The sequence below is a fragment of the Dama dama genome, chromosome 9, assembly GCF_033118175.1.
Source record: "Dama dama isolate Ldn47 chromosome 9, ASM3311817v1, whole genome shotgun sequence".
In the NCBI taxonomy this organism is placed as follows: Eukaryota; Metazoa; Chordata; class Mammalia; order Artiodactyla; family Cervidae; genus Dama; species Dama dama.
In genome coordinates this window covers 9,265,119-9,284,391 of record NC_083689.1, presented here as the reverse complement: position 1 = coordinate 9,284,391, position 19,273 = coordinate 9,265,119, and the positions used below count along the sequence as shown (strand labels likewise).

Below are 19,273 nucleotides of genomic sequence, written 5' to 3'. Positions count from 1 at the left end.
GGGGCTGGAGTTGGGCGGGTTTAGAGTTGCAGGCGCCAAGAATACAGATGTGGCTCATAGTGGCACTGGCTTTATTGTCTTCAGGGGGCCTAGAAGGGTCGGGTCCTGGGGAGCAATGGGGGCAGGAGTTACAGGGGAGTCATAACTCCTAAGGCCAGGGCCTTAGGTGGTGGGCATCTGGGGTGCCTCAGCCTGTGAGTGCCCGTTGGCGTCACCAGTACAGCCATTGGGTGCGGTCGGCACAGATCCTTTCTTGCAAAGCACCGGGGAGGCAGTGGCCAAGGGCCCAACTCTCTTGAGGCCAGGGCGTTCCATCTTGTGCTCCAGAAGCATGTGGTTCTGCGGCGGGAGCCCCACGCAGGCCCTGGGGGATGATCAGGGCTCAGCGGGGCTAGACCCGGAGACTGCCGCGCAGTCCCTAGGCCCTGTGCACAGCCCCTCCAGCGGACATCCTGGCCGTGGATGGGGACCCCCAAGGCTGGGGCACACCTGAGGATATTCTCGATGCAGCTGCGCTGGCGGAAGAGCGCATTGACCACGGGGCTGCCGGGCGGTGCAAGTGGCGCCTTAAAGAGGAAGCCGAGCAGCGACAGCACCGGATGGAAGCTCTGCGGGTCAGGGTCGACGTCGGTGCAGAAGCTCACTCGCTGACACAGTTCAGTCAGCAGGGCCAGGTCCAGCATGATGGGCGCGGCCAGGAGCGAGTCCTAGGGGGCCAGCGGGTCAGGAGGTGGGCCGGGTTGGCGGCCGCCCCGCTGCTCCTGCCCCCTCGCGCCCCACACCTCGCACGTGTTGTGCAGCACCAACGTGTTGGTACCACCCAGCATCAGCTCCGATGTGTACTCATCCAGGGCACGCTTGCTGTCGCCCACGTATGGCACGTATTTGATGACCACCTGGGGGGCGGCAGGAGGTCATACGGGTCCCTGCCCTCGGCTGGGCGCGCCCTCGCCCCGGCCCCTGCCCCCACTCCCGTGCCCTACGCACGCAGTGGTCGGGCCGCTCGCCCGGCGAGTAGAGCACCGGGTTGCTGTGCACCATGTCGTCCACCACGCTGCTCTTGGACACCTCCTTGGAGCGGAACTGTGGTGGCGCGGACAAGTTCTGCCCGTCGTTGTTGCCCAGGTGGTTGTAGCTCACGATGGACATGGTCTGGGGAGACAAGGGGACCCGCGGTAGCTGCAGGCCTCGCAGCACACAAGCCCAGCCCTCGGGGGTCCAGGCCCCCGCTTCCTGAGCTGAGCAGTCCCCCAGGCCCACACACCTTGAGGCCAGAGCCGATAAGAAAGTCCACGAGCACAGACTTAACCTTGGTCTGGCCTGACTTGAAGTCGTCTCCACCCACAAAAACGCGGCGCTGCCACGCGAGCTCGAGGGCACCGGGTACCAGCGTGTTCTGTGGGGACCCATTGAGGAAGGCACAGCCCTCCAAGATGCTGGCCACAGCGAAGAGTGTGGAGGGCGACACTTCCAGGCCCAGCTGCGGGCAAAGGGGGCCAGTCAGCACAGAGGAGTTCCCTGGGGGCTGGCCCTGATCCCACTCCCCCCCACCACCTGGATGGTGCGCAGCAGGTTCTCAGCGGTGTCATTGAGGCCTGGTATCACTTCGCAGAAGCGCTCCGTGTTCGCTGTCCACAGCACGATGACTTTGTCCAGGCCGGCGCTGGACCGGAAGTCGCGGATGTCCCTACGGATCTGCTCCAGCTGGGGATGGGGAAGGTAAGGGGAGGTTGTACAGGCTCCTCCGACCTGTGGAGGCCTGGGCTACTCAGTTTCCCAAGTGCGCTGGACCCTCAGGATGGGAGCGTGGGGACAAAAGAAGAGCAGGTGCGGGGGGGCGGGGAGGACAAATGGCTAGGAAGAACAAGTGGCAGGGGATAAGGGGCACGGGGAGGGGCTGCACCTGCTGCGCGCGCGTGCCCGGGATGACGTTGTCGGCGCGTGCGCTCTGGTTAGCTGCGATGAACTCAGGGATGTAGACAGAGGGCCGCGGGCGCATGGCCTCCATGTGCGGCCAGAGTTGCTCCTGCAGTCCCCAATCCAGTACCTGTGCGCGCCGCATTGCCTCCGCCAGGTTCAGCGAAGATATGTCCCAGCCTGGGGGGTACCCTCAAGCTCGGCCCGGCCCCAAGCCTCGGCCCCGCCTCCCGCCCCACCCCCGGCCCAGGGCACCGCCCACCGTCGAACACGAGGTCGTCGGGCGCCACCATGGGCAGCAGTGAACTGAAGGGCACGAACACTTCCTTGCCCTCGGTGTCCAGGCCCAGGCTAACAGTGCCTGCCTGCGTCAGCGAGCCGTAGTAGTTGGCCTCCTGGGGGGCGGCAGTGGGAGAGCAGTGAGAGGTGGGCGTGGCGTGGGGAGGGCCTCGAGCAGGCCAGGGCCCCGCCCGGCACCCGCAAGCTCCGCCCTGCTTTGGGCACCTCCCCTCGGAGCTCTAAGCCTAGGCGGAAGCCGCTCCGCACGGGAGGTCCCACCCTGAAGCCCTCCCACACCTTAAGCTCCGCCCCCGCAAGACCCCTGAGGAATCCCCGCCCCCAGTGGAAACCCCGCCCGGAGTCCGCCCGCAGCCAGAAACCCCGCCCCCTGTGGGCCCACTCCTCCGTAGGAGCCCCTCCCCCGCCGCAGGGATTCCAGCGAAGCCCTCTCTCCGACCGAGCCCCACCCGACTCCCCACCTTGCGGCCGGTGCGCGTGGGCCAGGACAAGCGCAGTCGGTTGGCCAGCACGGCAGCGGTCAGCGTGGAGCCGTTGTTGCCGCCCCAGCCGACGAGCATGACCCCGAGCCGGGGCACCTGCCGGGCGGTCCGGAAAGTGAAGCGCGTGGACGTGGGGTGCACCTGGGGGTGGGCAGCGGGGTGAGCCGGGGACCGCAAGCCCCTCCCCGCTCGCTACTACTGGGTCGGGGGTCGCAAACGTTGGGCAGTTCCCGCTCCCTCCCCGCTCCCTGACTCCCCCAGCCCCATGGCCCGCCGAACGGCCCCTCGCCTACCTTGAGGACACCGCCCTCGCGGCTGACGCTCGTCGTCCGGTACTCGTACTGCGCCTCGATGGTCTCGGGGCTGTAGACCACGTCGGGGCTCTCGACCACGAACTCAGTTGCGGCCTCCATCGCGACAATCTGGGGGCGCGGGGTTGGCAGGAGGTCAGCGGGGTCCCAAGAACTGGCTGGGCCAAGCCGACTTCAGTCCCCGGGGAGCCTGCACCCCTCCCGGGGCGGCACTCACCGATGTGGAGTCGGCTGGGGCAGCGGCAGACGGCTAGGGCTCGGGGCGCGCGAACTCCAGAGAAAAGAGCCGTGGCTCCACCCCCGCTCCGCCCCTCGCTCCGCCCGCGCGCGGGAGGAGGGGCGCTCGCGGCGGGGGGAGGGCGCGCACCGACCTTGGGCTCGGGTTCGAGGCCTTTCGGTCCCAAGCCTCCGCCGCGGTCTGGTTCTTGGCCGGTCGGGCAAATAACCTGGGCTCCAGGCCCCGGCCCTAACTCGGCCCGCGTGAGTCACTTAGGACCCCCGGCCGCCTATCCCCACTGTACACAAGAGGACTTTAAAGCTGTAAGGGAGCGCCGAGCCACAGCCACGAGGCAGAGTTTGAGTTAGGCTTGGAAACTCATTATTTGGTGGGTTGGAGGAGGGGGCGTCTCTGGAGAAACTAAGGCAAGGGAAACTGAGGCAGAAGACCAAGCGAGGAATCGGATTTCAAAGCGTGACACTCCTCCAGCCCAGGCTCCCTCCTCTTCCCCTTCTTGAGCAGCGGTCAGACTCTCCACTCCCACAGGGCTCGCCCCGGAGAGGGGGTAAGGGGGGTGGCTGTGAGTTCTCGGTGCCCCCACCTGTAGCAGGAGGGCTGTCAAGCCTATCAAGGTCAGGGCTGGGGTGGGGGCAGGGGGAGAGACTGCTCCGTGGGGAAGCGAGGGAGCATCGGCCGGGCAGAGGCGGCCATCTGGGAGGAGCTAGGCCTGCACAGCTCTGAGCCCCTCTAAGCGCCCAGTGATAAAGGAGCGTGGGAACCCGGCAGGCGGGCGGGGGCGGCTCCCCCAGGAACTTTCCAAAACAAGCGGCCTCCTCCGGCTGGAAAGTTTCCACCCCTGGAACTGACCCAAAAGGTGGATAGTTGGGAACGTTTGCAGGAAACATGGTCAGAGCCTGGCCTTGGGGAATGGGGGCTCTCAAACTAGTCGACTTTGCCCTCAAGGGGCTCCAGTTGTGGGGGAGTCAGAAGTGAACTGGGGGGACCTCTCTGGTGGCCCAAGGGTTAAGAATCTGCCTGCCAATGCAGGGGACATGGGTTGGATCTCTGGTCCAGGAAGATTCTACATGCCACAAGGCAACTAAGCCTCTGCACCTCAACTACTGAGCCTGCGCTTCAGAGCCTGTGCTCCGCAACAAGAGAAATCACTGCAATGAGAAGCCCCGGCTCGCCACAACTAGAGAAAGCCTGAGCACCACAATGAAGTCCCAGCACAGCCAAGAATAAGTAAAGAGAAGTGAGGGGGGACACTCCCAACCAGAGGGACCTAAGAGGCAGCGGTGGGCAGGGCAGGCTGCCTGCAAGAGATGTCTGCTGGACGGTGTCTTGAGATAATTAAGACATCTCTTATCAAAGAAAGATATGAAGAGCTGCCTAGACAATAACCAGGGGCAGATGAAAAAGGGCTGGATGCGAGGGGGAGGGAGGCAGTTTGGGGACCAAGGCAGACCCTCAGGCCTGGGGACAGGGCATTTGATATAATAAATATTTGGGTTTTGTCCCACTTTCTGGCTTGGAGATTGAGTTTGATCACTAATTGCCAGGGGCTTCCCTGACAGTCCAGTAGTTAAGACTCTGCACTTCCACCGCAGGGGGCTGGGGTTCGATCCCTAGTCAGGGAACTAAAATCCCACATGCCCAGAGGTGTGGCCTAAAATTAGAAGACAAAACAAAAATTATCAATGGCCAGTGATTCATTCAATCATGGAACCTCTGTAAAAGCTCCTAAACAATGGGGTGCAGGTGAAAACATGGAGATGCTGGGAGGGTGACGCCTGAAGTCATGGCAGCCCTGTACCATTCCCCACACCCCGCTCTCCTGTTGAACTGCTTGCTTGAGCACTATGAGCCATTCTAGCAAACCTCTGAGCGGGTGGGAGGGAACCCCTGATTTACAGCGGGTCGTTCATAAGTATGGGTGGCCAAGGACTCGAGGCTGCTGTCTGAAGTGGGGACCTGTGCGCCATAACCTGGGGACAGAACTGTCCGACCCCTGGTTGGTATTGGAGAACCTGCAAGAGCTGGAGCTCTCCAGGCCACAAGTCACACCACAGGACTGTGTAAAGACCCAGCCCTGGGGAAGCCCAGCATTCACAGGGCAGCCTGTGGGAGGTGCTGGCAGGAGGGGTGTGGGCAGAGCAGGCCCAGGCAGGCTCCCTGGAGGGGCCGTGTTGGAGTAGTTACGGCTACTGCTAACGCTACTAGTAGTAACTACCAGTAGGGACCAGCTGGGGGTGTGACACGGGGTGAGTGTGCTGCCTGCGGGTGAGCCCTGAATGACCAGGGGCCCCCCACCCCACCAGACCGCAGGCTTCCAAGGGCAAGGGCAGAACTGTCGCGGTCACTGCTGGGTGCCGGTGCCCGGAAAGAGCCCGGGGCACGGGAGGGGCTGGTGCACCCAGGTGCCGGCAGATGTTGTCCAGCAAGTGGCAGGGACTGAGCCCTGAGCCCTGTGGCCGTGGTGTGGGTTGTGAAGGCGCAAAGTCCCCTGGAGACCTGGACTCGGTGTCTTGGGCTCAGGAAGGATGGTCAGGGAAGTGCCTGTGGCCACAGGGCTGTGGGGGAGGCCGGTGGGCAAGGCGAGCCTGAGGCGAGACGAGGCTGAAGCAGGCAAGGGTGTGGGGACAGAGATTTATCCACTAGAACAGCGTGGCGGGGCTGCCTAGGGAGCAGGGTACACTCTGCCCCGCAGGGCCTGCCTGACCTCCCCTCCCACGCCCCTCAGATTCCTGGGCCGCTTCAGAACTCAGGCCAAGGCCACTGGCCAGCAGGGCCACCAGAAAGGCTAAGGCCCACAGTCCCTGACCCCTGGACCCCTTTAATCCTGGTCTTATTCTTTGTTTTTCCTTCCTAAAATAAACATTCCCCTCCACTGTGTCCTTGGAGGGTAGGAACTGCCCCCTGCCTCCTGCTCCTCACCTGGATGGCCTCCGGCTGGTGTCCTGAGCCTGTGGGGCCCCACTGGACCTCAGGCTCGGTAACCCTGTCCCCACGGGGGGCAAGGGAAGCCCCACCCCCAGCCCAAGTGTGTGGCTGGGGAGGACTAATCAAACAGTGCCGTTACCCACTGTCGTTTCCATCAGCCAAAGCTCGTTAGCCCAAATCAAGCACTCCCTTTGCTGCACACGGCTCCACTACTGGGGGCTTTGGCCCTGGGGAGCCCTGGGGTCCCCCTGCCTGGCTCAGCCCACTCTGTGCACGCCACAGGGGCAGCATTCTGCTTATGTGCCGCCACGGCTCCCCACGGCCTCCGCCTCCCGTCTGTCAGCTCCCACCTGCGAGCAGGCCGGCTGGTCTCCCGCTCTGGCACCTGCAGGGCCCTCTGCCTCAGGTCCGCCCTCCACCGCCACCCTCATTCCTGGGCAGTGGCTGTGGCGGGCTGTCCGCCAAGCTTTCTCTATGCTCAGCCCATGCCCCCCACCCCCGTCACCCCGTGGCCAGGTGGCCTCCTGACCCCAATCCCCCCACCCCTGGGGAATGACACATATACTCCCAGCTTGGGCTGACAGATTCAGTTCAGTGAATTTATTGTAGGTTGAAAAAAATCAGCATTCACCTGTTTAGTGTACAAAAAGGACACTATAGATCTTTTAAGAAAATATTAGGAAACTGAAGATGCAGACGTCTTTCAATTGTAACATTTTGGCAAAAGTGAAAAGTTCTTGTAAACACCAACTCCATGGCTCAAAATAGTTTTTCTCCACAGTACAATATTAAAAGAAAAAAAAAAAAAAAACAGTATCAATAAGTTAGACCATATTTAATCAGCTAGAACTTTTGTCCATCAACCCTCGCCCCAAGCACAAAACTCCTCTTAGCTTCATAATTCCTTAAAAGGAGAAAATAAACAACAACAACAAAAAATGAGGAGGAGGAGGAAATTCAACTGAGAGTCCTTTGAACTGGACCCCAGGGCAGAGGGCAGGTGGGCCCTCCGGGGTGGGGCCCCTCGAATGAGTACATGATGGCTACTCACAGAACTCAGGGTCCCAGGTCTGCTCAGCTTGTCCCCCTCCATCCCAAATGAAAAACAAAATGACAGCTATTGAAACATAAAGGATCAGCTTCCTCAGCGCTCCGGGCACCCCAGGGGTCCCATGGAGCTGCTGGGGGGGGGGGCACTGCAGGCATGACTGCTCTTTGGGAAGCCATCAGGAGACACCCCTGCAGCTTAGAAAAATAGACGTGTCTATGCGAGCATTTCCGCTCTCCCTGCCTCACTAGGATCCTGGCAGCAACCCCTGCCCCCGCCCCCCGCAGTGACCCCAGGGCTGGGGGTTGCAACCAGCCCCACAGCCTTCCCCCATCGTGGCTTCGCTGAACGTGGCTCTGAATTCACGTGAAGGCGCACTTTAGACCTCAGCACGGCCTGGCGGGGCCCCGCGCGCGCGCGCGCACACACACACACACACACACACACACACACGCCCCCTGACGCTTTCAGGGACATCAGACTAGGCACAGTGACTAAGCAGCAAATGGGTGTCCTGGGGCCAGCACCCCCAGAGAGGGGGATCAGGCACCTCTTCTGAGCTCACTCTCCGGGGGCTCCCTGGCCCCCTCGGCCCCCAGCCCCTCCCTGAGTGCAAACCCCGTGGGGGCTCTGCAAAAAGGACCCCAGAACCCACACGTGGGGCCGAGGGGCGGAGCGAGGTCCAGAACACGGGGACCACTTGGCCTCAGCAGTACCAAGTGAGGAGCAGCAGTGGAGAGAATGGGGAAGACAGCAAGAGAAAATCCGACGCTGGTGCTGCAGAGCGCGCTACAAGCACAGAAGCTCCCGGTGACCCCCGACAGCTGAGGGCCTGGAATAGCAAGGCGGGCCTGGTGGCTCCCAGCAGCTGCTCCTGGGCCAGCTGGAGTTTTCCAAATAGAGCTGCAGGGCTTGCACGGCCGAGCCCGCCCCACTCGGAGCCAGGGAGAGGGGGTGTGTGACACCAGCGCAGGGGAGGGGCCCCCGGCGCCCCCCACCGGTCCTTTCCTCTGAGCTCGAGCTCGCAGAGGCAAGGCCAGACTTCCGGAGCATCTGTAATACTGTAGAAAGGACCCAGGGCAGCGTCTAGACCCTGGGCGTCCAAGGAGGGGAGGCACAGGTGTAGAAAAAAGATGCTTTTTCTTTCGTACAAAAATAGACTTGAGTCTCGTCAGCAGTAGCCTGTCTTTGTATAAAACTAGAAAAAGCAAGCAGGCAGGCCGGCCTTGGAGTCTTTCTCTGACAAAAACTTGAAGCCCCCTGTGGGGTGGCTGGCGAGGAGGTGGGCTTCTTGGGGAGCCCATCCTAGGCAGGGGCCTGCACAGGAGGTGTGGGGGACCTGGGGGGAGCTGGACACCCTACCTGGGTTTGTGTGACCTGTGGGCGGCCAGGCCTGCATGGGCTCCCCTGAAAGCCGGCGTCGCTGGCTCAGATGACTGTATTCTTCCTCACGTTTATTGTGTTAAATAAATCTCCGTTTTCTTGTCTTCAGCTCCCCCTTGCCCCCAGCTCCCCCACCATCCAGAACAGTCAGCCGGTGAGGTGAGCCGGCCTGGCTGGCGCGCGGGACCTCCTGCCCCGGGGCCTGGGGCTACGGCCACGCCTGGAGCTGCCGCTGGTCGTACTCGGCGATGAGCCTCTTGATGTGGGCCAGCTTGCTGTGCAGGTACTCGCAGCGGTGCTTCTCCTGGCTGTAGTTGGTGTTGGTCTGCGAGAGGGCGGCTGGGCTGAGCCTCATCCACGGGGCCAGCGCGGAGAGCCCAGCGCCAACCCAAGCGGCCCGCCTGGCTGCCCCCGGCCCCCACGCCAGGCAGAGACCCCTGAGCTGCCCCAGGCTTCACCCTGGGAAACAGGGTCACAGCTAGGGTGGGAGGCTGCAGGAAGGTGGGTCACGCAGCTTCCACGTGGGGCTGGGGCACGGCCGGTGGGAACCACCCTGGCACACTCGGCCCTAGGGAACGAGAACTGCTCTGGTGGCGTCACGTCCCAGGAGACAGTCAGGGAGCCCGAGGTGGGGGCAGGCTGCGCCCACGAGACCACAGTTCCTCCCCGACTCAGCAGTGAAGGGCTCAGAGGGGGCCAGGATGGGGTGGGGAACTGTGCTTCCTCCCCCAGACCTTTGAGGGAGCTGCAAAGGGCCTGGGGCTGTGCCCACCAACAGTGGGAGAGCGTGCAGGGGTGCTCAGGGGAGGGGGGCATCCGAGCGCCCAGGACAGACTTAAGGTCCCCAGCTGTCAGCAGGGGAGGAGCTACTCTGAAGACCCGAGACCACCTCAGGGAGGCCTGCCCTTCCTCCTCTCCCAGACCACGGCGCCACTCACCTGGTCCCACCCCGCCCTAACCCCCACAAGGGGACGGAGGCTCACCTTTTTGATTTTTCGATATTCCTGAAGGATCTGCCCACGAGTAGTCTGGATGAAAAAAGAAATAGTGAACAATGCATTATCTGCAGGATACCCCAACGGAGTGACCCTTCTCCTTGATAACTGTGACCTGCTAGGTCACTGCATGCCTGGGGACAGTGGCCGCAGCTGTGGCGTGATGGCCTGAGGGAGAAGAGAAGAGGGGCTGGGTGCAGGCTGGGGGAGGAGCAGGGCCAAGGGGGCGACTCGGGGACACGCACGAGGCCACGCGGCAGGAGGGGTCACACAGTGGGAGGGGTCACACGGGGGGAGGGGCGGGGGGAGGCAGAGAGCAGGTGGGACGGCGCCTTCCCTTGCACCCAGCTGGCCGGTGCCCAGGTCGAGGCCAAGTGCAGAAGCCCCCTGACCACCTGCGGGGGCTGCAAGGAGGCGGGAGGATGGGGGTGCCCGGGGGCAGGGGGGCGCTTGCGTGTTCTAGACCCTCAGAACCCCCACTGCGCCTCCAGTCACAAGCCATCTCCTCGGGAAATCAACATGGCCTCCAGGAGGCAGACAGAGCCCAGCGCGACGGCTCCTCAGGGCCGGCCTTGGCATCAGGTAACCAGCTCCGAAAGGGGTCGCAAGGCGGGGGCTGGGGTCCCAAGGCCCCCTGTGCCGAGCTCCCACTCGGGATGCCGGGGGAAGCTCAAGTGCCCTAGGTGGGGGAGGGGGTTGGGAACCCAGAGACCCTGCATCCCCTGCCCCCGGCACGTGGCTCTGACAGCTCTGACGGGCTGTGGGGTGTGGCCAGGGCCTGCCCCCCCCGCTGGGGGGCAGCGCTGAGTTCTCCGGTGACGCAGCAGTGGGCTGCAGAGGAGCCCCAGGTGCTCACAGCGGGGGGCGCACGCACCCCAGCCCCAGCTTCCCGTCTGTCTCCACGGCTCGGCGGACCCCCAGCCCACGGTCACCTCCCACCTACAGCGCTGGTCTTGCCCAGTCTCATGGCTGAGGTGGCGGAGCTCCCTGGACAGGCCTGAATCTCGGAGTGGGAAGCAGGGGGGAACACGCCGCGACGCAGGCACCGGGCGGGGCACTACCTCGTACTCCTCAGAGCCCTGCGAGAGCTGCCGGAGCTGGGCATCGAGCTGCGTGAAGCGCCGCGTGATCCGTTCGATGCGGGCGTGCAGGTCTCGGTACTCGCTGTACTCGGCGTTGAAGTCATTTTTGTAGCTCTGCCGCTGCTCCGAGGAGGAGATGGTGGCGTATTTTCTGGGGAGATGGGAGAGAGGGGCCGCAGGGGCTCAGGGGGCTGCAGCAGAGAGCCTGGAAGTGTCCACAGCCACGTGGCCAGCCCCGCCCAGGAAGCAGCCCTGACTCCGAGCAGCCGGGCCATCAGGAATACACACAGAGCCACGGGGTCAAGTCAGCGCACGCACGTGCACACACACAGGAGTACACACACAGCCATGGGGTCCGTGCTGCCTCTGCTAACCTGCAGGGCCGGGGGGCGGGGAGCAGCAGGCGAGGGAAGTACTCACAGCAAGTAGTCGGGCGTCTCCGAGGTCGACGTGGGGACACTTGAGCTGCTGCAGGTCCCGTTTAAACCTACAAAGAGAAAATGTATCTCCTGAGTCCATACCTGGTGTGTCTGTGATGAGATCTACAGAAGGTTGATGCCCTATTGTCTGAAGGCCTCAGAAGGGAGGCCATGCAGAGGGAGCCAGGATGAGCAGAGGCGGCGTGAGTCAGGGCGAGCACCGTCTGGCCACCGTGGGGGCTGCCTGGAGCTGGACGTGCCCCCTGCCAGTGGGAGAGGTGGCGAGCCAGCACAGTGTGCGTCCCCAGAGCACAGCCGTGCAGAGATGGCATCGTGGGCGCAGTTCTCAGCAAGCACCCAAAAGGACGGCTTCACTGCAGGGCCAAAGCCTGGGAAGCTCGTCCAGAGACTTTGCTGACCCCACGTAAAAGGTCACGAAGAAGAAAACCGGTGACCCCTGACCAGTTGAGTCCCGGGGGCATACCATTCTCGGGCCCTGCAGGACAAAGCCGGATAGCTGCCAGGGTTTTCCCCTTCCTCTCCCTGCGGATGGAGTTGCAGGCCCTGCAGGCTCTGGTCCCTGGCCTGACCACCCTCCCCTCAACCCCATCCTCCCATTCTTCCCACCAGACTGACTGTGAGACCAGAGGGACAGCCCTGGGACTGTGACCCGAGACTGTCCTGAGACAGTGCCCGAGGCCTGCCCAGGCTACAGTCAACCCAAACTACAGTCTGCTCCTTTCCCCGGGGACTTCTCCCAGATGACCTTTTTTTACCCCAAGACAGAAGCAATATTATCACTTTGCAGCATATGCTGAGTGCCTATTTTGGTGCCTCTCTTGGAGGAAAGCAGCCCTCCAGTGGATCAGCGGTTTGATGAGCCCCCGTGTGGTTTTATACTCCATCCAGTGCAAGGGGAGATTCCCACCAATGGATGGTGCCCACCAGCACCCCCATCCGGGTGTTGTCTCTGGAAGGGCTGTGGCCGCGGTGGGATGCAACCCAATAGGCACAAACATGCAGATTTAGTCTACATTCCCACCTCCCACAGCCCAGGCACGTCAGGCACCCCGGGGTGCTTCACCTTGAGGCTGAGAATCAGATCACCCTGGCAGGATACCACTGGAGTCGTCTGTGGCAACCCTCTGTGGGCCCCACTCCTGCCCCAGCACTGGCTGTGCAAAGCTGTCACCCGGCCCCCCCTGCACCAGCCCAGCTGCTTCCCACCCGTGTGCCCCCTCCCAGGGCAGTGGGTGCAGGGACGTGTCTGCAGGGTCACCCTGCAGGACCCAGGTCTGAGTGCCAATGAGAGAGGGTGCCCCCGTTTCCACACACGGGTCAGTAGGCCTGAGTTCGGCCTGAATAAACCGAAGCACGCCCCTGCCCAGCATGTGGCCTGGCCAGGAAGGCGCCTTTGGGCCAGAGGTGGGGACCACAATCTGAGCGAGAGCTGGGGGCAGGCACGAGGGTGGGTCTAGGACCCAGGAGTGGGCCCGCAGCACAGGGGGAAGAAGGTGGCAGAGGGGGGCCTTGGCGGGGTAGGGGAGACGGGGGACACAGGTGGGTTGAGCTGAGGAGTCTGCTCAACCGGAGGAGGCTGCCACACCTGTCAGGGTCAGAAGCGATCACAGGGCAGGGCTGGGACCACAGGGCCAGACAAGCGGGCAGCAGCATGCAGAGGGTGGGCTACCTCACAGGACACAAGGTTAAGGGAGCTTCTGCACTTGGGTGCCGACCTGGAACCCTCTCCAGCGAGGCAGGGGAAATGTTCAGGGAACAATGCTGTTGTTAAAGGCGGGTGGGGAGCCCTAGCCTGCACAAACCCCTACCCAGGAAAGAGCCACAGCAGGAGGCTGTGTGTGGTGGGAGCTTGAGAGGAAAGGTAGGCTTCCCACCATCCTGTGATCATCATCACCTGAGCTGCCAGAGAGGCCAGTTACGGTGGATCACTTGGTGCCATATCCAACTTCTAGCGCCTCACTTGTCCTTTCCTCCCCATCGGGGCCCTGCTCCCTGGCTTTCCTGATCCCGAACCCCTTCCTCACCGTGGCCTGGGGCCACGCTGCCTGCGGCTGACACACACTGGGCGGGAGCCAGAGCCTCCTGAGCCCCGCGCGTGGGGCCGGTCTGGGCAGCACCTTCCTGGCCTGGCCTGCTGCCTGGCCCCATAGTCCCACTTCCCCAGACCCTGCCAGCAGCATATGGAACCTCGCTTCTGCTGCCTGGGACAGACGGCTCCCTGGACCCAGTTGCTCAGGTCTGTGTCCCTGGGCGGGACCCGGGTCAGATGGCCTGTGCTCAGGGAGCCAGGCTCCCTTCTCTGAGAAGCCTAGCATGCAGCAGGGTCGAGGGGTCCCAGAGGACTGACGGAACTGCAAGGTCTCTTCATCAGACCAACCCGGCGAGCCCGGGTCTCCAGCTGCAGAGGGAAGAGCTGGCATGGCCTTTCTGAAGGACAGCTGAGGGACAAATTCCAAAGCCTAAGGAGCAGGGGCTCCACCCATGATCCAGGAATGCCCCCTGCTGGGGATCCTCCTGAGGAAATAATCTGAAAGCTGCAGCAGGTCAAACGGCCCAAACGGCCCGGAAGGCTGGCCTCTGCTGCTGTGGCATGCTGATTAGGTTAAATTACGTGAGAGGAAATCACAATGGAGTCAGTATTGCTCAGAGAGCTCTCTAAAAATGGAATCAAGAAGCCATTAAGAAGTGTGACTTGTGCACGGCTCAGCCTGCATGGAATCTGACCTTTTGACCCCATGAAGTCATCTGCCAGGAACTCGTGACAGCTGATCTCCTTATTAGACCCCCACCCTCAAACGCGTGATACTGTCGACTTACTGGACCCCTAACCTAAAACAAATATACTTGTCTGACTTGCGTCAGAGTTAAACTGTTCTCACCAGAAACCTTTAACAAACTCAAGGCTTTTGGTCTCGCCATAAACCCAACTCTTGCTCTTCCTGAGAACGAACGCTCATGGTCAGCTGAACCTGGATCTCCCCAATGGTAATTCTTAAGACCCTAAAGAAATCGTTTCCCTATTTGCAGTCTCCAGAGTTATTTTGGGGTTGACAGTAGCCACAAGGGGTGCTCAGCTCAGATGCCTGGGGCTGTAACTGGGAGTAGGGAGGCTCTGGGGGTGAGGACTCCGTCCCCATGAGCCTCCGCAGTGCCCCAGGCCCTGGTCAGCACACAGTCTCGGCAGCCTCACATCCCGCATCCCGCTGAGGGGCACTCAACCGCCAGCTTCCCTACAGGCTGCAAGTGAGAGACCTTGTTCTGGCTCTTACCGCCCGCTTTCAGTAGACAGTCTCCCGCCTCCTCCTGGACCCGCCTCTCAGACCCTCTCTCTGCAGACTCAAATGTTTGCTCAGCAGGTCACAGCAGGTGATCCAGGGACCCCCTCTCCACCAAGTCCTGCCCCCCCCCCTGCAGCCATCCCTGAGCCCCAGACCCCTGTTGAGTGCTCTCTGTGTCTGGGATCTCCCTGCAGCCAGAACTGGGCCCTGGAATTGTTCCTCTCCCTGTGAAGTATCCCCTCCTGTGAGCCTCAGCTCCATCAGGCTCTGTGCCCCTGGTCCCCAAGGCTGGCCTGGCACACCGTGACTGCAGGAGGCTTCGAGGAGAGCACCTCCAGGGCAGTCACGTGAGCCAGCACAAGGACACGGGGCCTCAGAGTGCAGGGCGGGCCCCAGTGGGGACTCAGGAGGCGGCCCCGGCGTCCTGTGGCATGCGGGTGCGTGGGCACAGGGCCAGTGCTCAGGCTCCCAGTGACCCCCCTTCTGCAGAGCCCTCTGCCCCTTGACCTCTTGGCACCTACCCGGGGCGACTGGTGGGGCAACTGGAGGGGCTCCAAGGGGGCCTGGCACCGGGCCGAGCGGCCGGTCCCGGGGCCTGTCCTCTGCGGCCCTCTCCCTGTCTTTGTGCTTCTTGGATTTCTTCTTGGATTTGCCGTGCAAGGAGCCGCCGTGGGGCCTGCTGGGCTGGGCACAGTCCGTCAGCAGGGGCATGCTGAGGCGCTCGGTAGGGGCTGGGGCGGCCACCTCCCCACGCTCACAGTCCCGGCCACTGTGGCCCAGGTCGTTGCTGACGTCGGCCAAGGGGTCGTGGGCCCGCGGCGGCTCCAGTCGCAGGGGCAGGTGGGCGTCCGTGCCAGCCAGCAGGCCCGGGGTGGGCAGCAGGCCTTCGCGGCCAAGGGTTGTGCTCAACTTCCCGTTGACTGTGGGCTGAGCTCTCTGGGTGAAGTGCGATATCCTGGGTTTCTTGTTGGCCAGAGGGTCAATGAAATCAGGAGGCTGCGGCCGTTTCTGTGAAGGAAAGGAGCGAATTCCAGAAGGGAGCCCGTGCCTGGAACCACTGTGTGCCCCAGGGAGAGGCTGAGCAGCAACAGGCCAAACGTGAGCTGACCAGCACCCCCACCACAGGCCCTGAGGGACCAGCGCCTGCAGGCAGGGCCACTCCGACCACAAGGGGGCGCGCGGACGCCACAGCAGGCCTGAGAGGCCCGGAGCTCCTGGGGCCTGCCTGCCCAGGGACCCGGCCGGGCCCCGGGCCAGCAGGGCAGAGAAAGGGTGGCTGCGCCATTACTGCACCTGCTTCAGCCCACAAGGGCCTCCCCGGGAACTGGTCTAAAACGTGACTGTGCTCGGCATCCCCCCCGATGACAGGAAGAGCAACAAGCCCAGTCTGAGTGACACCGGCCAGGCCCCGCAGGCCAGGACCGTCCTCCCCAGGGCCCTGGAATCCCCATGGCATCCCTGTCACATGGTGCAGGCCTCATCCCCATTCACAAAGGAAAAGACTGAGGTCCGGAAGGAAGGCCAGAGCAGAGGAACGGAGCCGGGATTACACCCGACGGCCCAGGCCCAAGGGGCGGCAGAGTGGACCAGAGTGAAACGAGGCCCTGCCCTCCATGCCCCAGCCACAGGGTTCCCTGGGAGGCTTCAGGACCTAGGCCGGATGCCTCCAGGGGGAAGCAGAGGGGGAAAGAGAGGGGCTGGCCAAGCAGGGGACGGAGACATGGGACTCACTGGTCACAGCAAGCGAGGGGAGGAGACAGCTTTCACCAAACAGCTCCAACAACAGTGAGGGACCCCACTGCTGAAGATTAAGCCCCCGATAGCGAGGCCCTCCCTGGCTACTGACACAGCAGGTCCCGCTGGGGGACACAGTGATTTTCACAACAGCCCTGGGAGTCAGAGGCCTCCAGTGTACAGAGAAAGTGCAAGGCTCAGTGGCCACCAGCCCGCGCACCCTCAGCCACACTACCCCGACAGGTAACCCAAGGAACCTATCCAGGTTCCAGGCCTGGGACCCCCAGCCCCCAGCCAGCTGCTTATGCATTCAAGAAAACTCGCCAGCCCTGAGTCAGAGGCCCAACAGATTCCCCGAGAAGCAAGGTCAGGCCCACCGCCTCTGCTGAAGCCCACCCACCCTCCCCGCCAGCCGCTCCTACCTGAGGGGGCGAGGCTGAGCTCCCGTGCTCGCCCGGAGGACTGTTGGCAGCAGGGTCCCCAGGGAGGCCGCCTGTGCCCTGTGGTTGGCACAGTTTCCTGCAGAGGAGAAGCAAGGCAGGTTGGAAGGCCCTCCCTGCGAGGCGCACCCAGGCCCACCCACCTCTGCACTGATCCCATGCTGTCCCACTTGCACCCAGCGTCCTGGGGAGGGCCTGACTCCCCGCTGAACCAGGGCAGGGCTGGGTGCGACGGGCCCGCCTGGCAGGCAGAAAGCAGTCTGAGCACACCTGTCCTGGGTGCATTCACACCTGCCCTGTGGCCACGGCCCAGCCTCACCATCAGCTCACAGAGACCAAGGACCCCCTGTGCAAAACTGTGTCCCCATGGGAGCTACAGACATTGGGTATTGGCCCTTTTTTAAAAAACATTTTATTTGGTCCTTACTTTTATAAACAACTGTCATCCCAATAACAACACTCACTGCAGAAACAGAATGCAAAAGAGAGCTGAGATGCCCTGCTCTTAGTGGGAGGATCCCCGCCCCCCCAGATTCAGCTCCCATCTTCCTGGGAGCCCAGGCCCCAGGCCCTCTAGGGATGGCAGGGGCAGCCAGCAGGCCACTGGACTCTGAGCTCACAGCGCAGCCAGGCTGAGAGAAGAAACGCCCTGAGGCTTGACAGAAAACAGAGGCCCTGACAGTCACCCTGGCTGGTGAGGTTGGCCTCTTGCACTCCTAGAGGCTGAGAGTCTAGGGGAGGCCAGGCACCCAGCTGGCCCCCCACACCCCACATGAAGCTGAGCTGAGGCCCGGGGCCACGTCTGCTGCTCCGACCAGTGACCAGCAGAGCACCTCCCTGGCCCTCAGCTGCATTCCAGACTCCGGAGGCCGCCCGCCCCACAGCAGCCTGAAATGCAAGGAGAGCCGAAAGGAAGGTTCCGAGAGTGGGTGGGGCAAGTCTACTGTCCAGCCCTGTGGAAGCAGCCAGAACTTCCAGTCAGAGACAGAGAATCAGGTGTTCGTGTCCATTCTCTCTCAAGTCCCAACTAAAAGGCATAGAAGAGAAAGGGGAAAAAAGACAGCAATGCGACTTCACACGGAAAGCAGAAGCACGAGTGGGGACTGTCCTGGAGGACTCCTGGGCTGCAGGGGCCTCAGGCCCGCAATGTGCGCCTCAGAGACCTCAGCGCAGGGGCCTGCCAGGCTGTCCCCCAACAGCCCTGCTCTGGGGCCTGGCCTGCTGGGGGGCAGCTGCAAAGGGAACCCCCAGCATGTTCGGGAGTAAAGGACCCCAGGCCTTCCCCAGGGGGCCAGGAGGCTGCTCGGGCCACGCAGGATGGACAGAAACATGGCCTCCAGAGGAGAGGACACAGAGGGGCCTGTGGAGGGACCCAGAGATGCCTCAGGGCTACCAGGGAAGCTGAGCTGCCAACAGCAGAGTTCTGTGGAGGCAGCACCCCGGCTTCCAGGTGACAAATGTCAGGCCCTGAAGCAGACAAGACTATGCATATGAAAGGACAGAGAGCAACCAAGCCCCTGTGCCACAACCACTGAGCCCGCATGCCACGGTGGCCGAAGCCCGAGCCCAGAGCCCGTGCTCCATAGCAGGAGAGGCCGCCGCAACGAGGAGCCTGAGAACCGCAAATAGAGAGGAGCCCGCAAGCAACGAAGACCCAGCACAGCCACAAAGAAATTAATTGTGATAAAGAAAGGAGTGCTCGCTTCGGCAGCACATGTACTAAAACTGGAACGATACAGAGAAGATTAGCATGGCCCCTGCGCAAGGATGACACACAAACTCACGAAGCGTTTCATATTCTTGCTGTGATAAAAACATTTCAGGTGTTTGGTCCGTGGTGAAATTTTTCCTAAGGCAATTTTTTCCCCTATCCATTTGTACATTACTGTGACCACAAGAGATGCTTCCCGTGTTAGAATCTAATATTTGAGTCTCTTGAGCAAAAGGTGACTATTCTTCATTATGGTACAATTCCACCTATCATATGTGAAAACCCCAGAAAAATAAACCCACATGCGGAAGCATTCCTACAGAGTTCTGACTGCCGACAACAGTGGTGCACATGTCATCTTTGTGTGTTAACCAGTATACTGTTTGGATTTCTGTTACAATCTTTTACCAAGTGGTGTGAGAAACTTGGTGTTAATGTCTTTTTCCACTTCAAGCTTAGATCAAGAATATTTTTATCTTCTAGAGAAAGAGGTATCTACTGTATAATTGCACAAAAGTACAAATGAAAGGAAGGTTTTCTTCAATAGGGTAATAATGCAGCCATGTAGATAAAACCACAGATATATCATTTGTTAGGTTGACTAAGATGTGGGAAAATGCTTTTCTGTTAGTAGAATGCAAAGACCTACCTAAGCCACATAATGAAATTCTTTTACCAATTAAAAAAAAAAATTAAGAAAGAAAGGAAAGAGAGACTCTAAGAGGATGTTTTCATGTTAAATCCACCAGAAACACACCAGCCTTAATAGCCTCAGAAAGACAAAGATCTGAAACATACACCTCTCCAAAGAAAATATACAGTCGATAACCGCACGCATAGATGCTCAACATCATTCATTGCTCATCCAAAGAAACTCAAATCGACACCACCATAAAATACCACTTCACACCGGCTAGAATTAAAAAAAAAAGAAAAGAAAATATAACCAGTGTTGGTGAGGCTGTGGGAAAACTGGAATTGGGCACTGCGGGTGG

At 61.3% G+C, this 19,273-nt stretch overlaps 2 protein-coding genes and 1 non-coding gene across 3 annotated transcripts in view; 1 reads left to right on the top strand and 2 right to left on the bottom strand.

Moving 5' to 3' along the window:
* Positions 1-48: 48 nt before the first annotated feature.
* On the bottom strand, positions 49-5,445 carry ISYNA1 (inositol-3-phosphate synthase 1). Its single transcript, XM_061149805.1, has 11 exons — positions 3,225-5,445; positions 2,990-3,118; positions 2,676-2,837; positions 2,180-2,312; positions 1,904-2,097; positions 1,555-1,704; positions 1,265-1,480; positions 988-1,152; positions 783-896; positions 490-707; positions 49-364 (listed from the first exon to the last, which is right to left on the bottom strand). Exons 2-11 carry the CDS (start codon positions 3,107-3,109, stop codon positions 163-165), a joined length of 1,674 nt encoding a protein of 557 aa, XP_061005788.1. The 5' UTR covers positions 3,110-3,118; positions 3,225-5,445; the 3' UTR covers positions 49-162.
* Positions 5,446-6,739: 1,294 nt separating this feature from the next.
* ELL (elongation factor for RNA polymerase II) overlaps positions 6,740-19,273 on the bottom strand; it is an 80,213-nt gene continuing 67,679 nt past the window's right edge. The window contains exons 7-12 of the mRNA XM_061149804.1: positions 16,550-16,646; positions 14,915-15,401; positions 11,096-11,162; positions 10,655-10,826; positions 9,582-9,626; positions 6,740-8,923 (exon numbers count right to left, since the gene is read on the bottom strand). Of these exons, the coding sequence (XP_061005787.1) occupies positions 8,807-8,923; positions 9,582-9,626; positions 10,655-10,826; positions 11,096-11,162; positions 14,915-15,401; positions 16,550-16,646 (985 nt within the window). The 3' untranslated portion in view covers positions 6,740-8,806. The remainder of the gene's footprint in view (positions 8,924-9,581; positions 9,627-10,654; positions 10,827-11,095; positions 11,163-14,914; positions 15,402-16,549; positions 16,647-19,273) is intronic.
* Positions 18,263-18,369, top strand: LOC133062956 (U6 spliceosomal RNA). Its single transcript, XR_009694275.1, has one exon. It is a non-coding gene; the product is annotated as a U6 spliceosomal RNA (small nuclear RNA).

Bases quoted from the DNA above. Each gene is read 5' to 3' on its own strand.
- ISYNA1 (XM_061149805.1), bottom strand. From the start codon at position 3,109: ATGGAGGCCGCAACTGAGTTCGTGGTCGAGAGCCCCGACGTGGTCTAC. The intron at 2,313-2,675 runs GTGGGGAGTCGG...GCCGCCCCCCAG, and splicing joins CCACGCGCACCGGCCGCAAG to GAGGCCAACTACTACGGCTC. The intron at 708-782 runs GTGTGGGGCGCG...CTGGCCCCCTAG, and splicing joins TGCTGCACAACACGTGCGAG to GACTCGCTCCTGGCCGCGCC.